The sequence below is a fragment of the Salvelinus alpinus genome, chromosome 37 (assembly GCF_045679555.1).
Source record: "Salvelinus alpinus chromosome 37, SLU_Salpinus.1, whole genome shotgun sequence".
Lineage (NCBI taxonomy): Eukaryota > Metazoa > Chordata > Actinopteri > Salmoniformes > Salmonidae > Salvelinus > Salvelinus alpinus.
The window spans coordinates 12,241,917-12,255,029 of NC_092122.1; the positions used below are offsets into that span (position 1 = coordinate 12,241,917).

The 13,113-nt window shown below is 43.4% G+C and overlaps 1 protein-coding gene across 1 annotated transcript; it reads left to right on the forward strand.

Annotated features, from left to right (window-relative positions):
* The first annotated feature begins 1,423 nt into the window (after positions 1-1,423).
* Positions 1,424-10,264, forward strand: LOC139565710 (tetratricopeptide repeat protein 41-like). The gene is made up of 17 exons (XM_071386214.1): positions 1,424-1,430; positions 1,618-2,457; positions 2,659-2,845; positions 3,009-3,226; positions 4,438-4,595; positions 4,748-5,231; positions 5,404-5,643; positions 5,888-6,077; positions 6,286-6,479; positions 6,597-6,656; positions 6,746-6,876; positions 7,220-7,409; positions 7,550-7,700; positions 7,900-8,052; positions 8,262-8,398; positions 8,523-8,649; positions 8,771-10,264. Exons 1-17 carry the CDS (start codon positions 1,424-1,426, stop codon positions 9,384-9,386), a joined length of 4,083 nt encoding a protein of 1,360 aa, XP_071242315.1. The 3' UTR covers positions 9,387-10,264.
* The last annotated feature ends 2,849 nt before the right edge of the window (positions 10,265-13,113 follow it).

A 13,113-nucleotide genomic window follows, 5' to 3' on the forward strand; every position in this document is an offset into this window, starting at 1 on the left:
TGGTTATTACTGCATTGTCGGAACTAGAAGCACAAGCATTTCGCTACACTCGCATTAACATCTGCTAACTATGTGTATGTGACAAATAAAATTTGATTTGATTTGATTTATGATTTTTCAATGCCGATACTGATTATTGGAGGACCAAAAAAAGCCAATATCGATGAATCGCCTGATTTTTATAAAAAATTGTATATATATATTTGTAATAATGACAATTACAACAATACTGAATGAACACTTTTATTTTAACTGGATATAATACATTAATAAAATCTATTTAGTCTCAAATAAATAATGAAACATGCTCAATTTGGTTTAAATAATGGAAAAACACAGTGTTGGAGAAGAAAGTAAAAGTGCAATATGTGCCATGTAAAAAAGCTAACGTTTAAGTTCCTTGCTCAGAACATATGAAAGCTGGTGGTTCAATATTGCCAGTTCTTCAATATTCCCAGTTAAGAAGGTTGTAGTTATTATAGGGATTATGACGCGTTGACTATTTCTCTCTATACCATTTGTATTTCATTTTCCTTTGACTATTGGATGTTCTTATATGCACTTTGGTATCGCCAGCCTAATCTCAGGAGTTGATAGGCTTGACGTCATAAACAGCGCAGTGCATCAAGCATTGCTAAGAACTGCTGGCAAACGCAGTAAATTTTTAATGAATGCTTACGAGCCAGCTGCTGCCTACCACCGCTGTCAGACTGCTCTATCAAATATCAAATCATAGACTTAATTATAATATAGAAATACGAGCCTTTGGTCATTAATATGGTCATGTCCGGAAACTATCATTTAGAAAACAAAACGTTTATTCTTTCAGTGAAATACGGAACCGTTCCGTATTTTATCGAACGGGTGGCAACCCTAAGTCTAAATATTGCTGTTACATTGCGCAACCTTCAATGCTATGTCATAATTATGTAAAATTCTGGCAAATTAGTTCACAACGAGCCAGGCGGCCCAAACTGTTGCATATACCATGACTCTGCGTGCAATGAACGCAAGAGAAGTGACACAATTTCCCTAGTTAATATTGCCTGCTAACATGCATTTATTTTAACTAAGTATGCAGGTTTAAAAAATATATATACTTCTGTGTATTGATTTTAAGAAAGGCATTGATGTTTATGGTTAGGTACATTCATGCAACGATTGTGCTTTTGTTAAATCATCACCCGTTTGGCGAAGTAGGCTGTGATTCGATGATAAATTAACAGGCACCGCATTGATTATATGCAACGCAGGACAAGCTAGTTAACCTAGTAATATCATCAACCATGTGTAGTTAACTAGTGATTATGTGAAGATTTATCTTGTAAAAAACAATCAGTTTAATGCTAGCTAGCAACTTACCTTGGTTTCTTGCTGCTCTCGCGTAACAGGTGGTCAGCCTGCCACGCAGTTTACTCGTGGAATGCAATGTAATCGGCCATAATCGGAGTCCAAAAATGACGATTACTGATTGTTATGAAAACTTGAAATCGGCCCTAATTAATCGGTCAACCTCTAATATTTACACCAATAATACCATGTACTTGCCAAACACTGTGGCTAGATATCAAGTTGATGATTATTCCTGATATGCTTGTTTTTCATTATTTTGTTCAGACAGGCACAGCAGGTCACAGCTACAACGGCCTGAGATGGACCCACAGGAGGGAGGCCGGGGAGGGTCGTACTCCACCGCCACTCCTGTTACTGCTCCTCTCCAGCCTGTGCTATGTTCCGTACCTGGAGATCTGTCTCAGGAGTGGCACTACCTGAGAACACAGGTGTTCCCCCACCTGGATGCCCTCTGCCAGGCCAGAGGCACCTGCTTCAGACCATTGGACACCCAGTGGGTTGACCGGGAGAGCCATCGCCCCTCTGACCTCCCTGACAATAGTACCTCCATCTCCTCCCAGCAGTTGAAGATCAGCCTAGACCTTATCACCCGCTCCTCCTCCTTCCTCTGCCTCCTGGGCCACCGATACGGCCCCTTTAGGCCGGAGCAGGACCCCACACCTCTCCCAGCTGCTGGTCCAGAACGAGAAGCCCTCTCTGTGGTGGAGAGGAACCTGCATGTTGCAGCGGATGGAGGCTACCCCTGGGTCCTCACAGGGAGGAACCAGAAGTGCTCCCTGACAGAGCTGCAGATCACCCAGGCAGCCCTGATAGGTGACACCAGACACTGCTTCTTCTACTTCAGAGACTACTCTTTCCATGGGGAAGAGGAGGATGAAGACGGGTACACAGATGAAGGTCAGAGGTCGTTGCTGAGCGTGTTCTCCAAACTGACAGAGGAGGAGAGACACAGAGCCAGGGAGCTGAAGAACAGGGTAGTGTACAGCCTACAACCTGTAAGGTTCTTCAGAACGCTGCAGGATCTGGGGGACCTAGTGAAGAGGGACTGGAAGGGCCTCATGGAACAGCTCTATGGGTCCCAGGACCTGCAGCCAACCTGTTCAGGTAAGTGAACCAGTGCAGCTCAGTTCTGTTAGTTGATCTAGTTCTGTTTACATCTACTTTGTTTATTTCCATTTAGTTCAACCAGCTTTGAAAAGACGGCGAAGATGACTAACGTAGCTCAGTCTGGTTCATATTTGTGTTTTTCAGTGATCTGCCTGATCTTCCAAGCCCTAAAGCAGTGCTTTCTCCCCTGCTCTTTAGGCCACCTGGACTCCCTTGATAGATGTTATCATGAAGGTGCTGTCCAGGCTCTGTGTCGCTGGTTTGCCCCCTCCACCCAGATCACTGCTGTCCTGGAGGCACTCAACACATTTACTGCCTCTCTCACTCATTCTGACACGTCTCAGAGTCTAGCAACCTCAAGGAATTCAACCATTAGGTTAACAGGGTAAGAATTTTGGTGTCCACATTAAGCTGGAATCAGTGATGAATTAGTGTGAGATTTGCCATACTTAAAAGTAGATGGAGTTATGCATTCATAGTGTTCAGATATTTTTGTAATCAATGGAAAACATATTTTGACTGTCCTTCCTATTTCCTTTTGCCCTCAGCGACCATGACAAACGTGATTCCGAGGGGTCTATTTTCCTGCTCTGTGGTGAGAGGGGTTGTGGGAAGTCCTCACTGGCCGCCTGGTGGCTTCAGGAGTTCCGGAAGAAGAATCCTAGAATCCCGGCCATCCCTCACTTCTGTGGAATCAGCAGCTCCAGTGTGGATATCAGATCTGTACTGAGACATATCACCACTGAGCTACACCTGGCCCATTATGGTAGACACTCCGGAGTGTTATTGCCTATGTCTGTGAGGGATAGAAACGACTACAATAACATCAACCTATTCACTCCTTTGTCATCTAACCCATCAATTCCAAATGTAACCCGTTGTAGCACTGTTGTATACTTACATTCCCAATTTGACATTTATTCAGAAATTTGTTTACACTCAATTACTTTTCCTGTGAATATAAACTTTACTGCTAGATAAGATGTACTTCAATACTGACTATAAAGAAAAGATGTCTTTACTTTGTGAGAAACCAAACACTGACCTTGTTCTTAAGAAAGAAACACGGTCAACATTGTCATACCACTCGTCTGGTCTAGACCGGTGAGACAGACCGATGGTTCCCTCTCATCTCACTCTTCTAAGTAACTAGTGGGGTATTTCTAGTTTTTATATATACATTTGATTTATTCAGGGGAACCTAATTGAAACCAGGGTCTCATTCTCAATGGTGCCCTGAGAACAAACAATAAACAAATCAACATGATAATACAAGAAAACAGCAAAAAATAAACTACAAGATATACCAACCATGTCACACATGCAGATGCATTGTGGCTCAGTGACACACATGGCCATGGCATAAACAGACGGCCATAGACAGAGGCTATTAGTGCTTTTCTTTTTTTCTTTTTACTGCAGCCCAGGAGGAAAACTGTTCAAATGAAAATTCTACAAAAAAACAATATTTTGGTATTTGTTTCATTACTGCACGCATCAAACTTTCAAACATATTTTGAAAGTTCTATATCTTGAAAACTTGATTGATGACATGCAAAACATTTTGGGACTGTATCAACAGTGGGCTAATGAAACCAATACCAAAATATTGTTTTTGAGTGGTATTTCTCTTTAAGTCGTTGTTAAGGCTACACATTTACTGTTATTATGTCTATGTACTAGGGCCCCAGGCTGAGTGGAGTGAGGGGTTGTTATTGTGTCTCTGTACTAGGGCCCCAGGCTGAGTGGAGTGAGGGGTTGTTATTGTGTCTCTGTACTAGACCCCCAGGCTGAGTGGAGTGAGGGGTTGTTATTGTGTCTCTGTACTAGGCCCCCAGGCTGAGTGGAGTGAGGGGTTGTTATTGTGTCTCTGTACTAGGGCCCCAGGCTGAGTGGAGTGAGGGGTTGTTATTGTGTCTCTGTACTAGGGCCCCAGGCTGAGTGGAGTGAGGGGTTGTTATTGTGTCTCTGTACTAGGGCCCCAGGCTGAGTGGAGTGAGGGGTTGCAGCACCATGTAAAGCCTGATCATGTTGTGGTACAGGCCTTCTCTGCTGCGGCTGCTCTGGGACCCTGTGTTCTAGTTCTGGACGGACTAGACAGACTTACCGGGACCCTCGGGCTCTCAATGCAGGAGGTAATGCCTTACTTTGCCCAGACCACTACCAGTGGTGGTTCTTGTACAGTGTATTTTACATTGATAGCATTCAAATAAATCAAAATGAAAAACAAAGCATATTATTTCATGTAGTGAACATGAATTCCTAACGTTTATTCATTCATTGTCAGGTGAAGGACCTATGCTGGCTCCCGGACCCTCTGCCTCCCCAGTGTAAGATCCTCATCACAGCGACCTCCACAGACGTCACCTACCAGAGGCTGACCCTCCGCCCAGACGTTCACACCCTCCCCTGGCCCGGCCTATCAGACCCCTGGGTCCGCCGCAGCGTACTGCTCCAACACCTTACCCTGCCCTGCCAGGAACCGCACAGGACCCTACTGCAATTCATCTTGGGAACCACTACAAGGCTGGGAATGGGACACCTGCCGCTGTTCCTGGCGGTGGTGGCTAGCGAGCTGCAGACGTGCCGCATCCTGAGGGGAAAGGAGGAGGAGGAGGAGTTGATAGAGGAGTATGTGGAAGTGGATTCTATGGCAGAGCTGTGGGCCAGGGTGATTCAGCGCTGGATCAATGACTATGGCGGGGTCAGTGAGGATACGGCCAGTCCAGCCAAAGGAACAGGAGGACCTACCTCTCAGGTGTCCAACATAGGTGGGATCATCTTTACCCTCTCTAGTTATTCAGTTGTGATTTTTTTTTTAAGTGCCGTACAGCGAGAATAACCACTGTAATGTTTTCTCAATAAAGGTGAAGAATGAACATTGTTAGGTAGGCACTCTATGATGAATTGTTGTATCTAACCTTACTGCTTCCTTCTCTCCAGATCTCAGAGGCTGGGTATGGGACACTCTATGCCTGGTTCACCTCTCCCATGCTGGGCTGACTGAGGAGCAGGTCCTAGTCCTGCTGGAGGTTCTTGGTTATCCTGGGTCCATACGGGTTCTACCTCTGGAGTGGGCCCGGTTCCGCACTGCTGCTGGGCCCTGGGTACAGGAGAGACCCAATGGAACACTGAGCCTTACCCATCAATCAATGGGCCAAGCCATGGACCTCCTCCTGCTGAGTGAGTGGCAGACGGGAGCGGAAGTTACAAGCCTAGAAATAGAAAGCATAGAATGGACATTTTACAATGGCCTTCATTTGTTGGTCCTTCCAACAAGGTGGTGCTTTTTACTTGGTTGATCATCTTTGTCTAAAAATGAAAGTGGAGTATCTGCATGTAAGTGGAACTCTTCTGCACTAAGGAGTCCAACTGACCAATCATTTCATTTCCACTTCTCCTTAGTCTTCTACTTTTTGATCTGTAGGGGTCCGTCCCGGTAAAGGTTCAGGGGGCTTGAGGAGGACCAGACGGGGCTACCATCTCAGCCTGGCCCAGTTCTTCCAGAGGCAGGGCAGGGAGCTCTGTAGCTGGCCTCAGATCCTGGAGGAGCTCCCCTGGCACCTGGAGCAGAGTGAGGCCTGGAGGGAGCTACACACCTTCTTCATAGATCCACAGTAAGAGCATGGACATACACTTCACACATATGGACACTAGGGGCACACACAGTTACTGTTGGGTAAAATAGTTTAGCCGCAGATTATCTGTCATCATATATTTAACCTAACACTTAAAAACTGGGTGAGCCTTTTTATCAGATTACAGATTCACATGTTTATCCATCATTTATTTACATAACGGTATCCACTTACTATCTGACCCTAGGACTGTAGAGCACCTGTCTACAACTTGGAGCCAGTCTCCTCAGCTGAGACTGGATGTTGTCAGGTACTGGACTCTCCTGATCCTCAGAGGTTATGACCCCTACACCTCGTACCAGAGCCTGCTGGGTAAGGGAAGCCACCCTCTTACTTTTATCCAATCAGGGCGATGGGCATTCCCTCCTGCTACACATACAGGTAAAATCATCATGGTTACATATTTCAACACGCATTCCGTGGCGATCAGTTATAACATCATAAAACTGTAGATATACCATCCGTAAATAATGCAGCTATTGTCTCCATTCAATCCAGAGCAGAGAGAGGTACACAGCAACATGGCCTTCATGACTGAGGCCCAAAGTGACGGCAAAGGTAATTATTCATCCCTGATAACAAATTGATTATTGATGATGTCTCCGTGATGATTATGACTGTTTTTGTTGTTTGTTCCCCACCTGTAGAAGATGGTTGTCAGTGGGATCCAGGTGTGAAAGGGAGAGTGGAGATGTTGGTCTCTGAGTTGCTGCTCTGTCTGAACAGGAAGGGGGAAGCAGAGCAGATCCTACTGCAGGCTGAGAACACCCTCACACAGGTTAGTTAGACCCACCACTCACTCTTAAAGGGAAACTTTATTTTCTTTCATTAGTCCACTGTCGATACTGGCATGATGATGCAAAATAAAACTTAACTGCTGACATGCAAAACATTTCGGGACTATATCAACAGTGGACTAATTTAAAAAATACAAGAAGATAGTTTTGAGTGGATTATCCCTTTAAAACCTAGCCACGATGCTAAGACTTTGCTTTAACACTGTAATTGCTCTAGTAATACCATGTTATGTTCTTAGTGTATAGACTTTCACTCAATTATGAAAGGCTTTCATACAGCCTGCTGAAATGATCGCTCTGCTTCCCAATTTCCTGTCATTTCAGGCTGGTGAGCAGGACAGAGACAGGGAGAGTGTGATGTTACTGCTGACAGTGCGTCAGACTTTGGCTGAGCTCTATGTGGAGACGGACCAGCACAGAGAGGCAGAGACATACTGTAGATCAGCTCTGGAGACCGCCCAGACTCTCACCACTACCTGCCTTGAGAGACATGAGAGAATCACTGTTAGAAAGGGTATCTGTCCAGAGAGTTGGAGCACTATGGGTCTCATGTTTTTAAATAATCAACCTGATGATGCATTGTTTCATTCACAAAGTAAGTAAATGCTTTTAGTGTGCTGAAATGATATGTATTTCATGTTTCACCCCTATCAGGTCAGTTGCTTTGTGTACTCTGCCAGCTGCTGTTTGCAGATGTCCAAACCGTCGAGGCCTCTCAGATACTCAGTGACATCATCAATATGGGACACCACAAACTCCACCTGTGTGCTGAGGCCACTGTATCACTGCTCTGTGGGATCCACAGGTGTGTATTAAATAGCATAACTAGGTATAGTCTCATGTGTGACGTTTCTATACTTCATAGGTTCAGCTACAGGTGTTTCTATGTCTTTTGCTGTTGTTAGACCTAAACCCATGTGAATGACTTTTGGTACTGTATGTCTCAATTTAGGCAAGCTTAGATTAATGTCATGATTTAAAAAAAAAAAATGTATATGTGACAGACTCAGCCTGCAAGACCCACATGGTGCTGAGAAGCACCTCCAGGTTGCCTTGAAGACCAGGAGGCGCTGGTATGGTAAAGAACACCCTCTAGTGGTGGAGGTGGAGGAGTGCCTGGCAGACGTCTTGGCCGACACCTGCGCTGACACAGCAGGGTGAGAATACTTCTCTTCTAGTGTTCTTCTAGTTCTTCTTCTCCTCTTCTTCATCATTAATTGTGTCCTCCATTGTCTCCTCAGTAGTTTCTTCTCTGTCAATGTTCTCCCTCTTCTCTCTCTTCCTCCTCCCATCCCCTCCTCAGTAGTTTACTCAGTCAGTCACAGTATATGAATGTTACAGTGTGGTGAAGATGTGACGTGTTCAGGTTGAGGCAGAGGCTAGCAGTGGAGCTGTATCGACACACGGTGCACGTCAAAGACCAGGACATGAAGCTTTGTTCCCCCACATCGCCACTTCTTCAGGCGAAGGGATGCAGCCTCGCAGGCACCTTGGTCAAACTTGGTAATTATTTCATTTTTCAAACAGAAGCACCACAACTCACCACAAATCATTCTTACACTTTTTTTTCTAGACTGTTAGCAACTGCACAGAGTGTAATATGTTTAGCTTGTGTGTGTCATGGCAGGCAGGCAGATATTTCATGGCTCCGGTAAGACAGAGAGTAGAGAGGCTGTTGAACTGCTGCAGAGAGCTCTGGACCTGTACATCTGCTTCCTGGGGTCTGATCACACACTGACCAGGGACTTACAACAGTAAGCCTTCTTTAGCTCCTACACAATTTAAAATGATAACATTTTCTTCTTGCATTTTCATAGGATCTAAGAGAAAGTTACAGGTCATTGGACCTAACAGAGTTTAACTTTGTCCTTTTAGGCTTTTAAACACAGAATCCAGGAGACCTCTGACCCCTCGGGTCCCCAGGTCCAGACCCCTCTCCCACCTCTCCACTACGAGACTAAGCAGTGGGACCAGACCCAACACAGCCGCACCCCTCCACTCCCACCTGGCCTGGTACAGGGGCACCACACACACCCCTCTGGACCCCTCTGTAAACAGATCCCTGTCAGCCCCATCCAACAAGTCCCGCAATACACAGCCAGAATTGAAACCAGAACCAGTGGAGTACCAGAACCACAACAACAGACAGAACCGACTGTCTTCTTCTCCCAGGCCCCGGTCTGCCTTCCAGACCACAGTGTTCAGGCCACAGAGTGACATCAGAAACCTGATCTCAGAACTCAAACCCAGACCTGCTTCAGCACCGGGCTTTCGTTCCATAGACAGGACCCGAGTGCTGCGTAGGGCAGGCTGGTGCCACCTACCAGGCAGGTACGTTCTAGAGGAACGCATAGTAACAGCTTTGAACAGAGAGATTGGATCCCCTTTGCACACACAGAGATGCACACCGCTGGTCAGACAGACAGGCCAGGGACAGGGAGGAGAACAGAGCTGGAGAGACAGAGTGTCTTATTCTGCCAGGAAGCACTAGAGAGAAGAGAAAGATCTAGAGAAGACTGCTCTCATGGTGACCACTGAACTGTTTGAGTGTTTAATCTTTTACCACTTTTGATACCAATCAGCTGTTTTCTTTTCAATATTGAAATTTGTCAAAATACATTTTTTTACATATAAATTTAAATATAATTTTTGCATGTTTAAATGGAGTGAAATGGCCCCTATTTTGTTCAGAAAATAAATTATTTGACTTCACTTCATGTTGTCAAATGAATCGATACTTTTTTGTTTTCTGTAGGGTTGCATCTAAATATTGTTTAAATGTTTTGTAAGATGGTTTAGCTCCTCATCCTGTTGCAACAACATTGACCTTTTCTCTCAGAAGGCAATACTTATAGTATTTCTAGGACCCAAAAGTGGGTGATGTAATCAACCATTGTAAGCACTAGTAAACGATGTGAGTGAAAGCATTAATTGAGCAACATGTTACAGATGCTGTGAAGTAGGACTACGCCGGTTTGGACCTTATCATGTAATGTAGATTTTGGGTCATGAATTCAAAGGTGTGTGTTTGTGTAGAATTGAGTGTATGTGTGTGTGTCAACTTTAATAGGGGAGGACGGGCTCGTGGTAGTGGCTGAAGCGGAATTAATGGAATGGTATCAAATACATCAATACGATCGGAATGGTTCATGCTGCGGACAGGCAGCGGGGTAACTGACCAATAGGAACCCGACAGGTGTTGTGCAGAAAATCTCCCCCCTGCCGGAATTCTCCCCCCCTTCGGGTGAACACGCACACACTCAATTCTTCATTGCTGCGACTTGCTTGCTAGTTGAAATTTCACTAGTAATGTCTGCAGTTTTCGGTTTGCCTATTTGTTTCAAGTGTATTAGTCAATAAATAAATCTCTCTGACAAAATTCGTCATCTCTCCCATGTCTTATTCGACTCGTAGTTGTTCTGAAATGTTTATTGCTTGCCTACATTTTACTCCCTCCTCTGTTTAATATAACACACATACATTAATTATTAATTTCGGTTGCCTATCCTGACGTGAAGTTTGTTCTATAGAAAGTATTTGACTCTGATGTGTATCACAGAAAGTATTTGACTCTAGTGACAAAATGATGGAAATTAGAAGGGAGTTGGGGTGTTCGACAAGGCCATTTTCTTGCTTGCCGAAATTCTCCCACCCTTCTATGCAGCCTGGCACACTTCATAATCATTTTGGTAGCTCATGTTGACCAGTAGTGTGTGCCACAGAAAGTAAAATTAGAGTATAAAGAAACAAACATTTTATTTTAGAAGCATTTTGTCATGTTTAAGAAAATAAAGATAATACACAAATATTATCACACAATAACACATGTAAATACAAACGTATCATTACAATCTTTATAATCCACAACTGTGATGCTGATAATATACAGTATGTTTTCCATAGCAGTGTGGCCATATCACCTTATAGTCAGAAGAAGAATGAGTGTGTCTGTTTGTGTATGTGGTATATATTGGATTTTGGACAAGCCACAGTGATGGTAAATAAATCAGTTCATTCTGTCTTTATTGTATATCATGATATCTGTGAGGCAAGACAATACCATATATTATGATTGAAAAGACAACGCAAACCTGTTGTATCATTTGAGGTTAACTAAATGTAGAAATAAAGACAGGGGAGAATAAAGAGGATTAGGGAAGAATGAATGTACCTTTAGCAAATCAAATGTATTTATAAGTTATCAATTTGTACAGTATATGCTGAAACCATAAATACATGTTATGGTAAATGTCGTATTTCATGATGTAATCTACCATATTCTGAAAGTAGAAAAAGTAGAAAACGGTTACCTAACCTGTTCACTGCTCGAGGAAAGCACAGCAAACATATGTTTTTATTATAAACATAGAGCAACAGGTATTCCTGGGTATTCCTAGTACAAAAGTAAATCAGTATCAAAGTGCTTTTTGAATCAGCGTTTACAAACAGCAAGGGACGGTGCAGTTATGATGCCTGCAGCTCAACTCATTCAACCAATTAGGCAACAGTACACAGCCAAGTCTTGGTGAATGTCCACTGAATCATTAAAGAGAAGACAACTTCAAGAATGACACAATTGTAGATCACAGAGAAAGAACAACAGTACAGCACTTTATCCAGGCCGAGAGGTATTAAGGAGCTGGTCATTTTCTGGCCCTGTAGGCTAGAATTAGCATCCTGAACATAATGTGAGCTGCAATAGGGAGCCTGTCCAGAGTGCAAATCAGTGGAGGGGAATCTGAGAATGCAGGGAGTCCAGCAGGGTGTGAGTTGAAGTAGTCAAATCTGGAGCTGACAAGGCTCTGACTTAGCATCTTGGGGGCATCGCTGGGTGGTGTGGAGGAAGAAGCAGAACGTCCAGGTTAGGGCTGGAATGTAAATGACGTGATCATCTGGGATTATCTAACATCTCAGAATGTGCAGGCATTCCCTCGGATGAAGGCATCGCCGTCTTGCTGATTATGTGCTGTCATCCAGGTGGAAATGTCACCTGCATATCTGATGTAGGAAAAGAGATAAGAGATACGTTGAGTGTCCTGTGAATATGTCTATGTGTATGTACTGTGTGTGTGTGTGTGTGTGTGTGTGTGTGTGTATATATTTGTTTCTATTATCATTATTGTGTTTTGTGGTTGAGGGAGGTTGATGGGGATGGTGGAGGTGTCCTATTGAGGGCAAAGGGACCTATTGCGGAGGGGATTCTTCATGGAAGCACATTCAGTCATAGTTTTGTTTATTATATTATTATACATTGATTTATTTTATTTGTATTTTTTTCTATTATTATAACAGTTTACTGTGATTATGGATATGCACTCATGTTGACTTATATATTTAAACTTTCTTTTTCACCCAGAGTACAACTTTTTTATTTATTATTATTGTATTTTTACTACTGTACCTACATTCTTCAAAACTGAAAGAGAAAAAGTGTTAATTTTTTTTTTAGGAAAAGCCATAAGAGGAAAAAGCAGATGGGATGGGGGATTGAGGGATGGGTAGCCAGAACAGTACAGGGCTCTGAAAACTATTATTGCTGAAATAACCACTTCCTTTTGTGACTAGTCCAATACTTCCTGTGGCACACATCAGAGGGCATGATAGGTCACCAAAATGATTCTGAAGTGTGCCAGGCCTTGCAGTCCCAAGATTTAAGGGGGGGATTTCTCCCCCCCCCCCTTTCTAATTTCTTTCATTTTGTCACGAGAGTCAAATACTTTCTATAGAAACTTCACGTCAGAATAGGCAACCGAAATTAATAATTAATGTATGTGTGTTATGTTAAACATAGAGGAGGGAGTAAAATGTTAGCAAGCAATAAACATTTCAGAACAACTACTAGTCGAATAAGACATGGGAGAGATGACAAATTATGGCAAAGAGATGTATTTATAGACTAATACACTTCAAACAAATAGCAAAACCTAAACTGCAGACATTACTTCTGAAATCTCAACTAGCAAGCAAGTCGCAGCAATGAAGAATTGAGTGTGCGCGTTCACCCGAAGGGAGGGAGAATTCTGGCAGGGGGGAGATTTTCGGCTCAACACCGGTACTGAGTATGCGCACAATAATACAATTATCGTGAATGTAGTGGTTTGATTTAAATGTTTACATGCTTTGCAAGAAAAACGATTTCCCTAATAATCTTGTTTACATGACACATCTGAAATCATGCCACCTGATGCGATTTTGATCAAGCACAACATCGCCAATCA

Excerpts from the sequence above, each read along its gene's own strand:
- LOC139565710 (XM_071386214.1), top strand. Across the intron at positions 5,232-5,403 it reads CTCTCAGGTGTCCAACATAG|ATCTCAGAGGCTGGGTATGG; the intron begins GTGGGATCATCT and ends CCTTCTCTCCAG. Across the intron at positions 7,701-7,899 it reads CTGCTCTGTGGGATCCACAG|ACTCAGCCTGCAAGACCCAC; the intron begins GTGTGTATTAAA and ends TATATGTGACAG.